The 21494-nt window shown below is 43.0% G+C and overlaps 1 protein-coding gene across 1 annotated transcript in view; it reads right to left on the bottom strand.

Annotated features, from left to right (window-relative positions):
* CACNG3 (calcium voltage-gated channel auxiliary subunit gamma 3) overlaps positions 1–19782 on the bottom strand; it is an 85452-nt gene extending 65670 nt beyond the window's left edge. Inside the window, exon 1 of the mRNA XM_068524210.1 lies at positions 19572–19782. Coding sequence (XP_068380311.1) covers positions 19572–19782 — 211 coding nt within the window. The remainder of the gene's footprint in view (positions 1–19571) is intronic.
* Between the last annotated feature and the right edge of the window lie 1712 nt (positions 19783–21494).

Below are 21494 nucleotides of genomic sequence, written 5' to 3'. Positions count from 1 at the left end.
GGATTCTTGCATTAAAGCCTCTCAACTGGCCTTCAAATATTCCTCTTCTATTCCCCCATCCACTGTCCACACTCCATCTGCAATGAGCCTCAAAAATGAAAACTTTATCATGTCAGATTTTTTAACTACCATTTTAAACTTTATAAAGGGTTCCTGTTGCCCCCCAGGATAAAGTCTGACCTAACACATTTTCCACGGATCTGCATGACTTGGCCCCTGCCATTCTCTGCACTCACCCCACCTATGAATGTATACTTTTCTATGGCCATTACTGAGTGTTTTAGTTCCCCTATTATGCCATGCTCTCTTCAGCCTCCAGATATCCATATGTGCTGTTCTCTCTTCCTGGAGCACTACCTCATCCCTTCATTTCTCTAACTCACATTCATCCTTCAGTTCTTGTGAGAGTTGTAGTTTTTATTTTGGAAAATTCTTAGTCCAGGGATGCTGCTTGGTGGTTAAGGGGAAAGGCTATGTAGTCATATCATTTGAGTTCAAATTCTGTCTCGGACATTAGCTAGCTGTGTGACCTTGGGCCAGTTACTTAACCTCTCTGTACCTAAGTTTTCTTATCTGTAAAATGGTGAAGATAAGCATTGTTAAATGGGTTAAATGTGATCATGTAAATGACTTAACATAGTGGCTGGTACATAAACTGTCAGACAATGTTAGGTATTATCATTATTTTACATGCCATACATGGATGCTTCCAAAGGCTCTGTCTTTGGTTCCATTCTCTTCTTTTTCACAGCTTTTTTGGAGGCTCTTATTCTCATTCTCTTATTCTCTACCCTTTGCCACTGATGATTTGCAAATGTGTATTTCCAAATCAAACTTCTTTCCAAGCTTCTAGAGTCTCTCACTGAGATTATTGCAGTGGCACTCACCACCCTCCTCTTGCGGCTTATCTCCCTGTTCCACTCTTACATCTCTAAAATCTGTTTCCACATGGCACCTGACTATAATTTTAAAAACGTCAGTTCAGATCACATCACTCCTCTGCTTAAAACCCTTCAATGGCCCTTCGCATTATCTTTCGACCAGGGCTATCAACCCTGGCTCTGTTGACATGTGGGACTAGAAAATTCCATTGTGGTGGCTTTCCTGTGTATTGCAGAATGTTTAGCAACATCCCTGATGTCCCTAGATGCCAGGAGTACTCCCCAATGCCCCTACCAAGTTGTGACCACCAAAAATGTTGCCAGACGTTGCCAAATGTCCCATGGGGGGCAAAATTATCCCATACTGAGAACCACTGCTTAGCCTAAATTCTTGATATCTTATGATAAGTGTCCAGGTCATTCCTGCTCATCCTGAGGACCAGACTGGAGTCAGTTCCACTCAAACCACATGGACAGAGGATCGAGTGATAGGGTGACATAGTAACCCAAAAAGAAAATCAGAGTGCTGTTACCAGAAGAAGGGGGATGGATGTGGGGCTGGCACAACAACACATAAACGGGAGCAGACGTTCCTGGCAGCATCCCCAAGCCTCCCTTCGATTTCCCATTTCTCTCTGTTTCCCAGTGCCTAGCACTGGGACGGGGCATGAGAAATGTTTGTTCAGTGGCTGCCCCAATAGTCCCTTCCATTCCCTAAACATTTCATCTTCACACTCAGTCTCTTTAACTGATCATTTGAGGTAGAAGGTAGACAATTTATAAATTTAAACCCCAATCCACCAAAAACTTGAGGACTCACAGCTCAGTTTCCCTACCCTCTGCTTTGTCTCACATGTAAGGAATCTCACCACAAATCCAGAGCTTTGACCTCTTTGTAGGGACATAGCTAAGCTTTGTCGGTGTTTGTGAACAAAGACACAAGACACGGTGAATCCTTCAGGCCCTGTCAAACTTGATACCAGCAGGACTGCATTTTAATCCAAGACACCTCTTTCAGCACCTGCCGAAATCTCACATTGCCTCTTACATTCCAGTGATGGGGGAACAATGGCTGAGCTTAGCTGCAACTAAAGAGAACTCAAAAACAGAGAAATGGGAACCCGCCAAGGGACCGTGTTTCAGCTCCCAGTGGAGAAGAAAAGACAGAACTAGAAGGAAATCTTATGACAGAAGTATGAAAATGGCTTCTTTAGTTTCTCTCCTCAACCTCTTGAAGTTTGTCAACAGAGTGAAAATTCAGCTGTAGAGAGATTCTTCAGTTTTGGGGTCTCAGGACTCCTTTACACTTGTGCAAATTATTGAGATGTTTCTATGGGTTAAATCTAACAATACTTACTGTGTTGGAAAACAAAACTCAAAAAATTTAAAAATATTTATTTTTAAATCATTTGAAAATAATGATAGACCCAATAGCATGTTAACATATGTAACATATTTATACAAAAAATAGCTATATTCTCTAAAAAAAAAAAAAAAAAAAAAGCAAGAAGAGTGGCATTTGGCTTTACATTTTTGCAAATCTCTTTAGCGTCTGGCTTAATAAGAAGGCAGATAAATTCTCATATGTGCTTCTGCGTTTGACCTGCTGCCAAATATTTTGTTGAGATATATGAAGAAAACCTAGCCTCATACAAATATGTGGTTGACAAAGATAGATGAATCTGAATAGCCTTTGAAGATAATTGTGGATAGTCTCCTTTGATATTACACCAAAACTCGACAAGCAGTAGTTTCTTAACAGCCAGTTGCAATGTGGAATTTGAAACCATATTCATTAACTTTTTATGCTCTAGTACATTAAAATCCCTTGCTCTTTCTAATTCTGCATCTTGAATGAATCTTTTACCGAGGGATCATTTTTAACGTCATGCATCGGTCATTTGGAAAATATCAGCTGAGTTATACAGATCTTCCAAATCTGGCACATTACACAATAGAAAAAAAAATTACATTCACCCATGGGGGCAGATAGGAGCAAAATTGTAATTTTTACTTGAAACCTTGAATTTTTCCCTTGGCAATAAATACTGTCAGTTGTTTCGTTGAAGTGACAGGCTCACTTAGCTCATTTTCGAGAAAATGTCTGCCAAATACCCAAGCCTGAATAACCATAATTTGCCTGTCAGTCGTCCTTTCAAGCAAATATGGTGTTTCATGGGAAAAAAGCAGCTAGTTCAGCTCGCAACTCAGTTGCACGAGTGCCTTTGCTGGAGACCCACGGTGGCCTTTGGTTTACAACGGAAGTGCTTTACGTGTCTTTCCCATTTTGTTACATACAAGGTTCAGGATTTAATAAAATTAATACCTTTTTGCTGCTTCACCAGGGATGTTTCAAAGTGAAACTAGCACTTTCTTTCACTGTGAGTGAGTGGTGGTGGTGATGAACACGATGAGAGCTAGAACCCTTTGGTTCCATTGCTGTTATTCATGCTCAGGCTCCAGGAGTGTTACCCACCATTGTTTTTGCATCATCTGTGCAAGTGTCAACATAGTGAAAAAGGCAAATCACATCTTATTAACACTATGCAATAGTTTTGACTTTGCAGACCCCCATGAAATGGTGTTGGAAGGCTTCCCTTACTCCTGGGCTTAACAGAAGACATTTTGAGAACACTGGACTATGACATCAGCATTAAGGACATCAGTTTTCAGATGTAAAAGACCTGGGGTTGAATCTTCCCTCTACCACCACTCACTAGTTATGAGAATTTGGACAGTTACTTCTCTGAGTTCCATTTGCTCATCGGTAAAATGGGTATAATACCCCATAGGGCTCTTGAGAGGACCAAGTGAGATAATGCATACAAGCACTCAGTATGCTCTTGCTACAGTTATTTACTGAGTGCTAATTGTTCCCCAGTGTAGCTCAGCTGGGGGATATTCTAGAATACATATTCCCTAAGGTTTTGACCACCTTCATCAACAAGTATGAAAGGAATCTGGCGGAAGATGTATCACCAAAGATCATGAATATTGTTTCCTGGTAAGGTCTCTATTAGCTATGTCATTGGCTTTGCCTCAGGGAAGCAAAGACTTGTGAAGATTCTCAGGGACTAACAGAACAGTGGTATCCATGGCCGGGATGAATCCTTGCTGTTGGCAGAACAATGCAGATGGGCAGATTCTGTCTGATCTATTTATCACAGGAAGATGGTAAAAACCAACACCAAATTAGTACTTATCTGTGCCAGGCACTGCTCTAAGTGCTGTACAAAGAATAACTCATTAAATCCCTATAACAACCTTATGAGTAATAATCCCCTTTTTATAGATGAGGAAATTGAGACACAGAGAGATTAGGTAATGCATCCAAAATCACACAACTGTATGTGGTTGACCTGGGATTTGAGGCCAAGCAATCTGACTGTATAGGCTGAGTTCTTAACTACTACACTGCACTGAGGAAGCAGGAAAAAAAGGGAGGGAGGAGTGATTTTTCCAAAAGGTTCCTTTCCCCACCACAGGGCTTATGTTTAAAAAGCCTAATTTTGCTCTAAATGACCTGTTAAAAAACCCTTTGAATCAATCAGAAACACCAGGAAAAATGAAAACTGTACAAAGCAAATACATGGCATGATTTTGAACAACTAGTTAAGTGTTAGAAAGGAGACTCCATCTTTGAATGACTCAGAGATTTCAATGACATTGAAACCAGAAAGAAAAACATGTAATCCTAGAAAACAACTTAGCTTTGCATCAAACATTGTCTACATAATCATAATAATGTTCAGTGGTTTTCAAACTCCAGAATCAATCTATAGCTCCAGCATGGAAGACATTAGCATATTTATAGAATAGAATGCAAAAGGAGTGAACCTTGACCATGAAGAAGTAAAAATATAACCAATAGACATGGGTACGTGTTTGTGGTGGGGGAGGGTATGTGGACATCCTCATTCTACAAAGTGGGAAGCTAAGACATTCTACCCAAGGTGGTTGGAAAAAGAAATGAAGATTAATGTTATTTTTAGAAATTAGAAAGGTAATCAATACAGAGTGTGGAGTGAGTTAGCTAAATCCTCACCTGTTACGGCAGGAAGTCAATAGATGATAAACCAAGAAGTAGAAGATAAACATATTATTTAGAGATGTAACCACCAGAGGAACTGAATCAGAAATGGTTCTAAAAAAAAAAAAGCTTGCTCTGAGGAGTAGGATTTGGAGTAGGGAGGGGTGAACCCCCTTGAGGTAGATGTTTGTCATTAAAAGCCCTTCCATAGGATTTGATTTTTAAAAATAGTGTGCATGATTAAATGTCTTAATAAATTGTAAGATACTTTTTTAAAGCTTTTGAGTAAATTATGAGTAATTTGACCTGGAAGGGAAAAACATACCCTTTCTAATCTCCTTGACAGAGTAGAGCAGAAAAACAGGGAAATGATATATATTAGAGATTCACCAAACGGGCAGTAGCAGTAGTTCCGGGGGTTAGGGGATGAAACCTTGCCTTGTCTATTTTACTTTAAAAGTTGGTATTAAGAATATGTTTTTGTATTACTTTTATGTTAAAAGTGTTTTAATTAAGAAGATACAGTAGGAAAAACATGCCACTCAAAAACATGACAAAAATCAAATATCCAGGATTGTCTGTAAAACAAAAACAAAAACAAAAACAAACAGCTCAAAAACTTAAAAAAGAGAGAGAAATGTGTCATCACTCAGTCATCACTGTTTGTCTCCGTGGATCTCTAGAGGTAGGCTGCTTTCCTGGTCTCCTTCCCTTCTGCTTAAGGATAAGAAGCCAGGGGCTCTGAATTCATGTCCACTCCAGCCCCCAACACATGGGAGAGGTCAGTTCTCCTCTGTGTGCCCTACACAAGCCCTCCTCGTGCATTCGGCAAATGTGTTTTGAGCACCTATTGTAGGCCAGGCACCTTGGGGACACACTAGCCCTAAGAGAACATTTCTGTGATGATTAGTCCCCCTGACTAATCCAGGACCCCCTGCCTTATGCACCAGGAGCATTCTGCACTGTTTGCCTGGGTGCACTCAGCTTCTTCCCTACATAATTGTGAACTTACCAAAGATGGGACCGTGTCTACTTTATTCTCTGCTGAATCCTTGGCACCTAGCACGGTGTCTGGCACACAGTAGGTGCTAAATAAGCCCTCATAGAGCAGGAGGACCAGGTTGGAGCTCCCCTCAAGTGCAAACCGCTTACTTCACAGCTCCTATTGCCTCTCCAGACTGAGAAGAGGGACCAGCATGGGAGAAGATGCCAGCTTAAGGGGGAGAAGGGGGTGAATCTGTGAGTCAGGAAGAGGTTGCCCTACAGGAATGATGACTCCAAGAGCTTTGTAAGATCTGGTAAGCATTAGAAACTTCCACGTCATTGTCATTTCGTTTAAACCCCATTTCCCCATAATGAGAAATACAATACTGAAGACAGTAAGGGACCATGGCTTGTTTTCAGGGGAGGAAGGAAGGCAGTGCTGAAGAGATGCTATTCCACTGTGCCCAGTCTAAGAGAAGCACGAGGGCGAGGTGAGGCAAAAGCTTTAATGATTAGCGCTGAAGTTCTTGCCTGGGGGAAGCAAGGAGGGTCACAGGACAAACTGCTCCTTCTATCAAGCAGCAAATAATGCAGGTGAGGAGAAGACTCAGACATGGCAAATTCAAGAACACGTCATTCCTGGGATTAAACTCTTCCAAAGGCTTCCAGTTCACTCTAAGTCCAAGTTCTTACAGCTGCCTGCTGGCCTCAACACCCTCAACTATTCTCTTTTCCTCCTCACTCATCCTGTTCAACCCCACTGGCTTCCTTGCTCCTTAAACACCCCAGGCACCTCCCCACCTCAGGGCCTTTGTACTTGCTGTTCCTTCTGCCTGGTAGGAATGCTCTTCCCACCTGGCTTGGTTCTTTACCTCTTTCAGATCTGGGGTTAAATGTCACCTTCTCAGGGAAGCCAAACTTGACCACACTGTTTAAAATTTCATCCCCCTTCCCCTCCCCAGTACTTCTGCCTACTTTAAGAGAGTTTGGAGAAAGTCCGTGGTCTTGAGCTAGGACTCTCCATTTCCTATGCTCAGCCCCAGGGACTCCAACTGGAAAATCATCATTAGGGGTGGCCCAGATTGACTTTTCCTTGGCTCAGACCTCATTATCTCTTAGAATCCAACCCCTGCCATTTCCCCACTGCTCAGAGCTAAGCCATCACTCACCACAGAGTAAAAAAGCAGAAAAGAGCAATTATTATGCTGTGCAGCAGACCTTTGACTCAGATTAACATCATTGCCTCTTGATTTGATCTTTTTATTTTTCTCTAAACACTTAGGGCATTTTGATTGCAAGCCAGATTCATCTTTGGTGGAAAGTAATATTTTGAAAAACCAGGACTTACTTGATAGTACATATTTTAAGACATTTTAAGCTGATAAACAGCTAATTGGTTCTACTGTCCTGTGATTTGCAAAGAGTCAAAGTGATTTGTTGTAAATATGCATCTGTATTAACTGCTCAATGCCAAAATCAATTTCCACAGGTGACAGTAGAATTTTGTAATAGATGAGGTGGTGGAAGGCACCTCAACAGTTACCCGTGAGTTTTTGAATCACTTTAATTTAGCTGGTAGGTATTATTGTATTCCAAGGCAGCTATGCATGATGCTGAATAGCATATGCTATGGAATATAGAGTGGTGGAAATTCCATTTCCTAAACATGCAGGTATCCAAATATATACAGAATCTGAAGCACGAAGAATAGAAACAGTGCCTGCCAGATCTGTGCACAATATATCCCACACAACATGTATTTTCTTTTTTCCTTCCCCAAGTTTGCACCCAGGGTATTGAGGGAATTTTTAAATGAGACTGTTAAACTACTCTGGATCAGTTCTGAGGGGGAAAAGAATGGAAAATAAGTGATGGACAAACAATGTTGAGATCTTCAAGTCAGACTTGCTCAAAATACAGGCTGCTGAATTACCATCCATTGTGGCAGGGATTATAGGATATATTATTTTAAAAGTAGTTTGTAAGCACTTAATGGCAGAACAATGATTGTTAGGGATTAGCATGGATTCACTAAGAGAAACTCAAGGTAATTAAATTACCTACTCACAAGCAATAAATTCAATGTATATTTATTAAGAATCGACTATGTGCCAGGCTCTTGTTCTAGATTAGTGGTTCAGGGAAATGTGATGGATAAAGAGTATTTGGATGGCAAAACATATGTGATAATATTTTTTACAACATGCAGGTTAAAATGTGGATAGAGGGTGTTAAGTCATGCTGCCCCAAGCTCATCTCAGCTGCCCGTTTCTAGCCTACTCAGGCCCAAGGTCACTAAGAACCAGACCTGGTGGTACACTCGTCTATTCCATGTCTGGTGTGGGTTGGGTGCTCTTCCAAAATGTTTCTGGCCTTGGCTGCTGCATGAGAATCAGGCTGCAGAACCCTAAGTACGAGAATTATCCAACCCAGAAAACTTGACTCCTGCCTGACACAGAGTATAAAGCTCAAAGAAGTCAAATGAATGATGTGCCCAAGTCTAGTCCTCAGGAAGTGGGACAGCCACGAACATAATGGCACCCTCAAGTTTGCAAACACCCCAAATCCAATGTAGAAGATGCAAGAATATCCGATAGTCTGCTCACCTGCGTCTAGTTAGACTCTGGAAAAGAAACACTGTTCTTCTTCCAAATGATTGGTGTTGCCTTTTATTTTTTATTTACATTTGATCCAGAGGTGGTGTTTCTTCACAACCTACTGCTATAATGTCTAAATCTTGCTAGCTTTACCATATCTTTTCCTTGACCTTGCTTTCTGGTTGTGGAATAAAAATTGACAGAGGCTGGGTTAATTATTTTTCACAATAGTTCCGGTCGTTGAATGGTTCAGAGCCAGTGACTGACATCAAACTCTCCTGGATATAGGAGTGGGCAGGTTGGAAAAACCCAGCCCAGCAGCCCTGGGCAGTGCAGTGTGTGGTGATTAAGGTGAAGCTTCTGGTTCAAGTCCAGCCCTGCCACCACCTAGCAGGTGATCTTTAATTCTCTAAGCCTCAGTCTCCTTATTGGTGGAACAGCCCTGCTAGTTGTACACTGGGCTATTATGAGAATCAGTTGCATCTGTTTATACTAGTGCTTATCCAAGCAAGTAGAGTACAGTAATGAAAGGCAGCACAGGGTAGGGTTGGAAACCCAGCTCTGCCTCTTACTAACCACATGCCCTCTGGGTCCCCATTCCTTCATTTGTAAAATGGGGATAATAGTAATGTCTACCTTCTGAAGAAGGCACAAGGATTAAATGACGTTTGTCAAGTGCTCACGTAGAACAGTGCTTGGCATAGAGTCTGTGCATGTTAAAGAAATAAATAAATGCTCAGGAGTTAGCCCAGAAATGAACGTGCAATCTGCCCCAGTAATTATAGCATGGCACACAGAAGGTGTTCATTAAGTGTTAGCTAATTATTATTTTACTATTTCCTTGGCACCTCTTTCTAGGGTTCTCATGACCCATTCTCTCTTTCTGCAGCTTCCTTAGAAGCAACCCCCAGGATCCATATTGTCATGTCACCTGCTTACCGATCCCAGGAGGAAGGGCAGATCTACCCTGGAAGCAGGCCCTCTCGTGCAAACCCAGGAAGTAGGCCGCAGATGATGAGTCTCTGCCTTGTAAGGAACTGTCTTAAGCCAGAGAGCTTCTAGTGCCAGACATTTCTGTTCATCTGCATCATTTTAGAGCAAGCCTCAGTAGACCATCAAAATGGTATTTAAATCCTGAATTCTTTCTCCTCCTTCATCTCTGTTTTTGTGTTTTTGTTTCTAGTTTTCTTTATTTTTTTCAGTTTTCACAGTTTCCTCTGTTCCTTGCCCCATAGTGTTAATGTTACTTAGGGTTCTGTCAATTTCCCTCTTTGTAGTCATTGGGGTTTCTCGGACACTTCTTGTGTACTTGCATGTCTTCAATTACCATCTATGCTTGGATGATCCTAAGTGTCAACCCAGGTTTCATCTCTGTCCTACACTCTATATTAGTGATTCTTAACACTTATGGAGGATGAGACTCTTTCTACAAAAGTGCCCATTCACATCATATTTTTCATGAAGCTTCATAATCATATGAACCTCATCTGTGGAACTATATGGATGAGTACCTCTGTCTAGACTCTCAATACCAGCTGCCTGTTGTGGACCTCAATTTCTTCACCCTCACCCACCCAGTAACCATGTCTGATAGAGTTTACCTTCAATCTGTCTCTAGGGTCTTTTTTTTTTTCATTGTCATCAGAACACAGGTTACCAAAGCTTTCTTCTCTTGCCTGCCCCAACAGATATTGTTCCCTGTGTACCTGGCCAGGGGCTGCCTTCCCTAGAGACCATCAGAGGGGAAGATCTCATTGACTTTCTTTCAACCTCTTCATGGCTCAGAAAGAGGACAAGGACTGTCTGGGCAAAGAACTAAGTGAGAGTTCTTCAGGAAAGAAAAGAGAACCCAACAGAATACCTGATCTGAAGAGTCTATGATAAAGGTAAAACGTGTAAGAAAAAAAGAAAGCTATTCAACATTCTTCGGAAAACAAAGGGTACTTCTAGAAATAAAATGTTATTACCGATTCCTGCAATGAGATATAGCAGGGATTGGCTAACTTTACGTTTTCTGTAAAGGGCCAGACAGTAAATATTTTAGGCTTTGCAGATCAAGCAGCAAAATCAAGGATACTATGTAGATATTAATACAACAGTAGAGAAAACAAATTTCCATAATTTTTAAATTGACAACATTCAGAATTATAGATGCTGAAATTTGAATTTCTTATCATTTTTATGTGTCATGAAATATTTTGAGATGTTATTTAATTTTTTCTACCATTTGAAAATGGACAATATATTCTCAGCTTGTGGGTTGCACAAAAATAGGCAATGGGCCAAATCTGGCCAATGGACTGTAGTTTGCCAACCCCTGAGATGTAATTATGTATCACAGTACACATACATCATTAAATTTTCAACTTGTAGAATTTTAGAGACAAAGCATGATGACATATATCCTGTTTATTGATAAGTCTGAACTAAGTGGTATATAAACAGGCACTTGTTTTATTTTGGCTTTCAGCGGTGTTATGTCCAATCCCTCATTCTCTTAATGATATTTTGGGCAGATTTCATAACTTTACAGTCACTTTTGGTTGTTAAAACTTCCAATTGCATATCTGATTGCAAAGCTGTATCCCTACTCCTCCCTCTTTTATTTTATTTTTCTCACTGTATTTATTTATTTATTACTCCTCCCTCTTTTAGATGGGAATACCTTCAATATGCTGTGGCAGGGAACAAGAAGGAAAAAAAGGCCAAAAGTGCCACTTCACTTAGCTGGATGAGGTTGCAAACCATTACTGTTCATGGCTACCGTTCCTCCAGCTGACACTGATGGTCAGGTTCTCTGCACACAGGAGTCTGTATGTTGACTTTCCGCTGGAGGCACATCCATCTGTTACTGGAGGGCCCTGTGGGGTCTTCCCACTGCAACTTCCTTCCTGATGTGAGGTGCCTGAGTCTGGTCAGTCTTTTCCATCCCACCTTGGCTCCCATCACTGGCAACTCACAGCCCCATGCTGCTGGGTCTGCAGTTGGCCCATACAGTACCCTGTGAACATTTTTACCGGCCCTCCTCCATCTGGATGGACTCAGTTCTGGACCAACATGCATGGTTTGGGAAGTGGAGCATGAGCTGATTCTCAGCCCCTGCTTGACCCCTAGGCCAGGTAGCCCTGTGCAAGACAACATCTTCATGAACATCATGTAGCCCTGTCTAGGGTCTTCTTGCCTAACAGGCTGCTCTCTTGGGTGGGATACTGACAAAGTGGCTCAAGCTCTCAAGTATCCACCATAGATCCACTCAACTCAGAGACCTCTCCAATCTAAACAGGCGGACCTGCTGCCATTCCCTCTCTCAGCCCTGGTCTTGCCTCCCAGCTTCCTTGCTGAAATATGCACATGAGCAGATGAGCAGGTGTGCTGCCTAAGCTAATATCCAATCCAGGAATGAGATGCCAGTCTCTCTTTTTTCCAGCCACCCTCAATCTTTATGAATGATTCTTCTTGGAGCCACAGGTAAACTCACTGAGGAGCCAAAAGTATTGGAAGAAAGGGTAGTGGTATAAGAAAGCGAACTTGGGGCTTCCTTGGTGGCGCAGTGGTTGAGAGTCTGCCTGCCGATGCAGGGGACACGGGTTCGAGCCCTGGTCCAGGAAGATCCCACATGCCGCAGAGCAACTGGGCCCGTGAGCCACAACTACTGAGCCTGCGCGTCTGGAGCCTGTGCTCCACAACGTGAGGCTGCGACAGTGAGAGGCCCGCGCACCGCGATGAAGAGTGGCCCCGGCTCGCCGCAACTGGAGAAAGCCCTCGCACAGAAACGAAGACCCAACACAGCCAAAAATAAATAAATAAATAAATAAATTTATTAAAAAAAAAAAAAAAGAAAGCGAACTTATCATTTGTCTTAGCAAATGGATCTTGTCTAAAATGCATGAATCAAGGACTACTGGTCAACATATTATTTAGAGGTATGAAGGAATGAAGGAACCACAAGACACAACTAAGAACTAAGACAGAAACAGATGAAACTGCTTGCTACTTTTGCTTCCTCGTTGTACAGGTAAGGAAACTCATGCTCAGAGGTTTAGCAATTTCCAAAGTCTTGTAGATAGTAAACGGCAGATTCAGGTAAGAACCCAGGTCTGCCTGACCTCAAAACCCCTCCTACTATCTGATATTCTTTGTGGCCACACATAAATTGTTAAAGGCCCATTTGCTCCTACATTGCAAAAGTAGACTCTGGCAGGGTCATGGGATGAAGGAAAAGAAAAACAACCTTGGAGTTTTGTAGGCTTCTTTTTAACCTCAGAAACATTGGTTTTCATTGCAGATACTTCCACATGTCGGAGTATAATGTTCAAATCGTTAAAAACATAATTCTCCTAAAATACACAGTGAGCTTATGTCAAGTTTTATTCAATTCATCAGTGAGGGAACCAGCAGAATGACAAAGCTGGCTCAAAGGAAGATGTTATGTACTTTTTTTTCAAAGAAAAAAAATCTGAGGGTCTTCCCTGGTGGCTCAGTGGTCAAGAATCCACCTGCCAATGCAGGGGACACGGGTTCCAGCCCTGGTCCGGGAAGATCCTACATGCCGCAGAGCAACTAAGCCCATGTGCCACAACTAATGAGCTCTAGAGCCTGCAAGCCACAACTGCTGAGCCCAAGTGCCACAACTACTGAAGCCCGCGCGCCTAGAGCCCATGCTCCACAACAAGAGAAGCCTGAGAAGCCTGTGCACCGCAACAAAGAGTAGCCCCCGCTTGCCACAACTAGAGAAAGCCCACGCAACAAAGGCCTAACGTAGCCAAAAATAAATAAAATTAAGTCTTTAAAAAACAAATCTGAAATAATATCTTTACGTTATCTATAAAACTGATTAATGTCCTAGAGGGTGAGCAATAGTCCACAACATTTGAGGTTATCTCCTCTAATGAACAGAAATCATTTGTTCCTCTACTGAACTAAAAAATATATGTGCATCCTCCCAAGTTTTCGGCAAGTAAACACCTAACTATACAACTGGGCCTGAATCTATAGTAAAAGCTAAGTCAAACAAAGGTACATTCCCCCGGAGAAATAGATGACCACTTAAGTAAGCTGGTTAGATACTGCTCTATGACATTAAACATTAAAAGGTCACACTCGGGCTTCCCTGGTGGCGCAGTGGTTGAGAATCTGCCTGCCGATGCAGGGGACATGGGTTCGAGCCCTGGTCTGGGGAGATCCCACATGCCACGGAGCAACTAGGCCCGTGAGCCACAACTACTGAGCCTGCGCGTCTGGAGCCTGTGCTCCGCAGCAAGAGAGGCCGCGATAATGAGAGGCCTCCGCACCGCGATGAAGAGTGGCCCCCGCTTGCCGCAACTAGAGAAAGCCCTCGCACAGAAATGAAGACCCAACACAGCCAAAAATATAAATAAATACATAAATAAATAAAAAAAAGGACACACTCATCTTTTTGCCTGATTTCTTGTTTTATTTTTTTCTTGATGCATGCTGGTTACCCACACCAATCATCCATGCTAGTAGCTTACATTGGTCACCCAACCTTGGATTGCCTGTCATTTGCCTTTACTCCAATCCAGAGATAACATCTCAAATGATTAAGCAAAAAAAAAAAAAAAAGTATTTTCAAGCTATCTACTTTCTAAGATGGGTAGAATCCTAGGGTCAGAAGGCTGGGATTGTGGTAGAAAAAAGAGGAGTCCTTTCCATCAAGGATGACGCAACTAAGAGTAAGATTCAAAACTATTTAACCACAAGTAGGACACAAGACGAGCCAATTAGAATGGATGCTTCCATAGGGCTGGAACATGATCGTGATGGCCCTGCTGGACCAGGTTTTAACCTCTTACTTGGTGGATCTAGTGGATGTTTGAGAGGTTCCATGAAGGGCTTAGGGCTAGTGGCGGGGGTTTGGTGAGGGACTTGGACCAGTTGTTGTTTATCAACAGGGAGGGAAGTATTTCAACGTTTTAACAAACAGTATGGCTATACAAACATGTTCTGGCTGAATATTAGTCATGCTCACACCTCAACCTCTGCCACCTTCCCCATCCTGACCTGCCCCCAGACACAGTCACGGTCAGTCTCCCCCATCCTGTCTTAAGACTCCAGCCCATTTCTCTCTTCTATCTGCCTCATGGGCTTTAGGGTCAAGGTAGAAGAGTGGAGAGAAAGGAATAAGGAGAAGTTCAGGAGTAGGGAAGAGAGTAAGAGAGTTCTAATGCATTCTGCACCCACGTCCAAGGGAAGGTGCAGCATTAAATCTAGGACAGAGGGAGCAGAAGTGACTACTTGGTACTGTTTCTAAGCTCTAGGGATATAGTAGTGCCCCAAACAGACAAGAATCCCTGTACTTATGTAGTTTATATTCTGCTGGGGGCAGATAGAAGATGTGAAAATTATGAGTTAATATATGTGAAAGCACCTAGCATGGGCTTGGCACATAGAAAATACTTATGTCCTTCTCCCAACCCTGTCCTCAACCACGTCTTTGAAGCTTCCCCGAAAGCTTCTGAACACATAAATGAAGCTGGAACCCCATCTGGCTGAAAAAGTCAACCATCTGGAGATTTGGAAATATGGGGGAATTTCTAATGACTGGTTAATTTTTTTTCAGTTTTTCAGCCAGATGTTTGATGTCTTCCAGGCCCATCTGTAGCAGAAACAGCAGTTTATTGAACCTCTTTTTCATAATTTTAAGTTCCCTGTCCTAAAATCCTAAGTGGGCTTTCTTTTCTTAGTAGGCAATTTTTTAATGAATTGAATAAGTGATTATTGACTAACAAAGAGCAATTCAGGAATCAAAAACGAAAATATCAGAAATTTGGATTTAAAGGGGCTTTTAGATAATTTCCGGGGCTCAAAAGGCAGCCTATGGGTCAAATTCAGCCGTAAAGTGAGTTTGGTTTGGCTGGCACTGCATGTTTAAAAAGTTAAACTAGTTGCCCACATTTTAAAAATCAGCAGATTTAACATCTAGCTTTTTAAAATTTGGAATATTGGGCCAAGTTTGGTATACATTTCCCCAGAGTAAAGATCGACTCAAGCCACGTAGTAATTGTTTCCAATGTGCCACAGTCCGCACTACTCTCTGTTGCCCACACACTGAGACCAAGTTTCAGTTACCTTATATCTTCTCAAACACACTCTTACTCCTTCCCCCACGCCAATATAACTGAGGTAAGAGGACTGTGAAATGTTTGTTTCACACTTTACATTACCTGCCAAGTCCACAGGGACCTTTGGATTTGTTACTTCCTAATCTTATCTGAAGCTCTCATTTTAGAACTGGGTAAACTGAGGTCCAAAGGAGGAAATAACGTACACAATTCACATAACTATCAGTGACAGAAATGTGATTAGCACCCAGGGTTCCTTGCTACTAGGCCAGTGGTCTTTCCATGATCTAAACACATCACTTTGATTATAACTAGGAGTTCAAGAGGTTTCTTGATGAGAGAATCACATATTGAACATGTTCTCATTCAAATTCACACACCGCCATTGAAAGCACGCAGCAGGTAGGGGCACTGCTTTGTGAATGCCTTGCGTGCTTTCCAGCTAATGAGTCAGGCATTCATTCTGGCTTCTCAGTGTGGGTGTCTCTACATAGGTCGATTGTTTTTTCACTCAAAGAGTGTCCTTTGCTGCCTCTGAGTTTTTGCCTGTCTGGTGGCTCCTGCCCCCCTGTAGAGGCTGCACAGGCATGCTGAGTGTTCTGGGATCTGGGGCTTCTGAATGGAAAAACCCACGTGTCAGGGCATTCTCACAAGCTAATATTTGTACCAGTAGCAACCTATCCACTAGAGCATGAATTAATGCTCCCTAGCAAGTGCACAGTGAAGCAACATTGCTTAGGTGAGGTAGCGTCTGCTGAGTTTAGGTATGTGACCTTGGGCAAGTTATACAACTTCTCCTGGCCTCAGTTTTCTCGTCTGTAAAATGAGGCTAATACTTATACCTGCATCACTGAACACCTTTGAAGATGAAAGTTATTTTTTCAAAATTCTTAGCACAATCCTAGCACGTAATAAGTGCTAAATATAAATGACTTTCTGGTGAGTTATAGAAATGAAAACTGGAAACATCTCTTCTCTCACTTGAGAGACGTGATCCTTCCTAACACACATGGTCATTCCCAGACCCATTGTAAATACTCAACACGTGTTGGCTTTAATATCGTAATTGCTTGGAGGAATTTTAGAAAATTAAGATTCCAAGTGATCCACCACAGACCCATGGAGGCAAAGAACCTAGTTGTGGGGGCCTGATAATCTATTTTTTAAATCTCCCCATATGATTCTGTTGACTAGTTAAGACTGGAAACAATTGATGTAGTTTTCTTATACTTGAATATCTTTGGTGGTAGACAACTCATAACTTCTGAAAGCTCCCCATGCCATATTAGATAGTTACTTATATTGAGGTAAAACCTGTTTTCTTCTAGCTCCCACTTCTAACCCCTTGAGGCCACATAGAACATTTCAAATCTTTTTTCCATATGATAGCCCTTCAGATATTTGCAGACAGCTGTCATGTCCCTCTGGAGCATTCTCTTCTTTTGTATGAAAGAGCCACATTTTCTCATGACTCTTAAAAATGTATGGATGCCCGCCCCCCCCCACCCCCACCCCAGTTATCCTTTAACACTTAAAGGACCAGAAAAATGAGGATGCTAAGGCTTTGGGAGACAGGACATACTGAGCAGGAGATGGCTGTACACCTTCACTCCAGCAGAGGATGGATGCTGCCTACTGCATGTGTCTTCCCGTGCAGAAAGCAGAGGCTCCTGCAAATTCCTTGAACACTTGATATGTTCATTACATGAAGGAAATCCTTGGCTTCAGATTTCAGCCAGGCTTATCTAGGTGTTGAGTATATGGGTGTACACATAGCTAAAATTTTATTGTGATTCATTAAAGTTTATGCATCTTACTGTATTAATACTTCGAAATGTAAAAAAATAAATAAATAAATAACTGGGCCAAATTGCATGGAGACTGCAAGAAATTTTCTCAGAAGAATTCACCTGACCAAGAACATATCTTAGATTAATCTAATTTCTTCTTGATTCAAATTCTCACTTCTCCCACTAAGCCCACAGAATATCTGGGTGGGGTTCCAATTCCTTGTACAAAGTGTGGGTGTAGGAGATGATGTTGGAGAAAAGAGAAACCATCAGTTGAGAAATTCTGAGCAAGGATTCAGGAATTCCAGGCCCTAAGAGGGGAGGTCAAAATTGGTGATTAGTTGTGAATTCCCAGGTTTAGGTCAAGGGGGCAGAAGAATTGGAAATAACTGAAACTTGGTCTACGTATGTGCCATTTCTGGATTGGGAGGCACCTCAGAGTTTTTATGCCAACCCTGGAACCATCTAAGCATCGAAACATCCACCAAATCTCAACTTTATAAAAGATGACTCAATTCTTTATTGTTAACATAGGAAAGGGAATTATGGTATTTCCTTAAGGTAAATGACTTCACCATATCTGATCACAAATAATCATAGATATTAGATTTTTGTCAATGTTTAGGAAAGAATTTCCATCAGTACCTTGTATACAGTAAGAGCTTTGGATAGTGCTAATTCATGACCACCTATTCCAAATTAATTATTTACCAGATTAATATACTGAGGGTTGGATGGGTAAATGTCTTAGCCAAGGTCACACAGATAGTTTGCAGCATTACCCAGGTCTTCAGACATCAAATACAGTAATCCTTGTTGCATTTAAAGTAGTCCTTTCCTACCTGGGCTTCCCACCAGTTGCAAATTTGCGATGGAAACAGAATCAACTCTAGTAGTGCTACAGTCAGGAGAGCAGTTGTGCAGAGTGTCAGAACATGGGAGGAAGGCCAGGCAATGATGCAACATTACACTAGCAAGTGATGTAATAGCATGATTTCCTAAGCAATTTACATAAATGCAACTTCCCAAGAAGCCCTGACAAATGCCAGCCAGTAGGAATGCAGGCATGGAGAACCAATGGCAGGCAGGGGAGGAGAGCACATAGGAAACACAGATTTCCTTGCTCATCAATATGACAAGCTTCACAGATTCCTCAGAAGCCTGAGAAAACTCCCTTCTGTCCCTCTAATCCAGTGCCTTCCCTCAGGCTCATAGGCTCTAAAGAGCTTTGGTTTCCTTCTCTATTTTTCTGTTTACTCCTACTGACATCCAGGCATTGCCCAATGATGCTGAGAGTGACTCCTGGTGTACTGAAAACAAGTTTAGTAGTGAGACAGGCTACCTAAGAGCTTGACATTCTAAAATTGGTCTGTCCTCTTCATTATCATGTAGAATAAATCCTCAATTTTTTGAATGAGAAGTGGTATGCTGTGATTCTTGGAGAATCAATCTTATGCAAATGTCATAGAAATATATTTGTTGGGTTTGCAGATGCTTTAGGGAAGAAGACAGGTGGACACCAAATACCAAGACTTCAGGTTTGTTTTTTGATCCCAAATGGAGATGTATTAGTAAGTTTTCTTAAAATGTGTGTGTGTGCGGTGTGTGTGTGTGTGTTTAGAGGTTCATATATGTTAGTCTGGAACTGGTTGGCAATGGAAGTTCATGAAAATATCTAGTTAGACCAAACTCAGAAGAAACTGATAAGACTATGTTGAGAAATAAGGAAATAGCGCAGAGTGTGCCAGGCTAGGTCAGAATCAATCTCTCTCTCTCTCTCTCTCTCTCTCTCTGTCTCTCTCCCCCTCCCCCTTCCCTCCTTTTCTCCCTTCACCGCTCCCCCACTGAAATGCAACTTAAGCAGAGCCAAAGACCCCATCTCAAGCCAGAGATCAAAGCAAAGCAGTTCACAATATACCTAGAGGTTTTAGATTTGAAGACTTTTTTCTCAACTGCAGAAGCTGCCTAGAGTACCACAAAATCTCATCTCATGAAGCTTATACCAAAAACAATCAACAAGACCCAACCCTTTTATCCCACACAGCATTAGTCTTGCTTGGAACAATCTGGACATCTGCACATTCTCGGCAATAATTTGAACTATCTCTCTTTCCCCATCACTGCCTCCATCTCCCCAACGGCACACTGGAATAGCAGAATATCAGAAACTGGATTATTTAGGGCCATTGAGAGGAATTTGTAAATACCTTCTAAGCAGCAGGTCCTCCACAGCCCTGAATGGGTCATTACTTCTTCATTCTTCCTGCTGGTTTCATTATCACTTGTAGATTTAGTCCTGCACACACCTCTGGAATATAACCAGTAGTCCGTGCCCACTGCAATGGTCATTAAACTAAAAGCTGCGAAGGCTCCCACAGTAGTGATCAACATCTGGATTCCTCTGTCACACATCCTCATAATTCTTCATGGTACTCTAGATGGCTGGGGGTTGGAGAGGGAGGTTCAATGCCAGAGGGGAAAATCACTCTGCAGCTGGGTAACCTAGGACAGGCCCTTCCAAAAATTCAGGTCTCCTTTTGTCAGCATCCACAGGGACTTTGGGAAAGCTGGGATTTCCTGTCTGGAGCTCTCTCCAGTTCCCTGGGTCGCCTATGGCCCTCGGAAGGGTGCAGGCTCCAGGGGGTTGGTCCACATCACTGCTGCCTTCTGAGGGTCCCTGGGTTCCTTTCATTCCTCAGGAGCTTGGTAAGCATGAGGGTCCGTGCAGGGCATGGCTCTGGAGCCTGGAGCTGCCAGCTCGGTTTGAGATGCGCCTGGCTCCTCACAGCCCCGGGAGACTCAAGGCAAAGAAATCCAGCGAGGTCTATGTGTGTGTGTGTGTGTGTGTGTGTGTGTGCGTGCGTGCGTGTGTGTGCGAGCGCGTGTGCTGGGGGTGAGGGCGGATGGCAAAAAATAGCACTGCTGGGAGGCGAGTCTCTGAGAAGAGCGTTCATTGCTTCCCCAGCCTCCCAGGAAAGCTCTCCGCCTGCTCCCGACACCCCCGCTCAAACTGGAGAAAAGACGGTCCCGGGGCGGGGGCCGAGAGGTTTCATTGGAGGGCAAAGGTCTGCGGTGCTGAAGGGACAGCTCCCCGCCTGTTGCCCCGCCTCCGCCTTCTTAACGCCCAGTTTTAAGTCCGTGGTGCTGAAGGGACAGCTCCTCCGCTGCCGCTGCACCCCCCGCCTTTCCAGCGCCCAGGCTAGAGACCTGGGGTACTGAAGGGTCTGTCTTCTCCCCGCCCTTCCCAGGCCAGCTAGCCGGCTCGGCTCTGCCTAGTCAACTCACGCTCCGCGCAAAGTTTCGGGAGACCAGAGCAGTCAGCGCCCCGGCTCCGTAGCGCTGCAGCACGACCCCGTTCCTCCTCTCCCGCTCCCGGAAGGGTTAAGGAAAGGGGAAGGGGAAAGGAGCCCGCAGCGCACTCTGGCGCTCTCGCCGCTCCCACCCGACGCGGCATTCCCTCCCCACCCCCCCACCCCCAATGAGCCAGGCAAGTTTGCCTTTTGCTGTGGGCGCCGCTGGAGCCCATTGGGGAAGACCGAGTCTTCTTAAAGGGGCCGGCGATTCCGGGCGACGGTTCTATGGCTCACTTGGGCGGGCAAAAAGTGTTGTCGTAGGCACATCTGTGGATAGTCTGTCTCAATTTGGTTCCCCAGAAAACAAACCAATATGTCTACCCTCCTTTCTCTGGAGCTCTGGTTTACACTGGAGACAACGTGCTCAGACCAGACCCGGAACTGTTCATATACATATGATCATGTATTACTAAAAGACAGAAGGAGCTAGAAGTATGTAGACTCTATTATATACATATTAGGGATTTGGGCCGAGGGGATGTGAGATTGTGGTCTCTGAAAACACATATATTTTAACAACCCTACATTTTGGGGTTGGCAGTGGTGATGCATTCAAGGTGGGAGAGTCGCTGAAAATGTCAGATTCTCTTCAAAGGTCCCTGGGATGTTCATTTGTTAACATCCTTGTCTAAGTTAGACCAGGAGGCAGGTGAGGTTGGGTCTGCTTTCCTTGTTAGTCCAAAGTGCAAATGTCAGTTCATACCTGAAAGCTAGTGAGATGCTTCCTTGGAAATAGCCAATGTTGCAGTGTTGCAAAGGATCAGCATTTAACTAGCT

The sequence above is a fragment of the Eschrichtius robustus genome, chromosome 16, assembly GCF_028021215.1.
Source record: "Eschrichtius robustus isolate mEscRob2 chromosome 16, mEscRob2.pri, whole genome shotgun sequence".
In the NCBI taxonomy this organism is placed as follows: domain Eukaryota; kingdom Metazoa; phylum Chordata; class Mammalia; order Artiodactyla; family Eschrichtiidae; genus Eschrichtius; species Eschrichtius robustus.
This window is presented reverse-complemented; position numbering and strand designations above follow the sequence as displayed.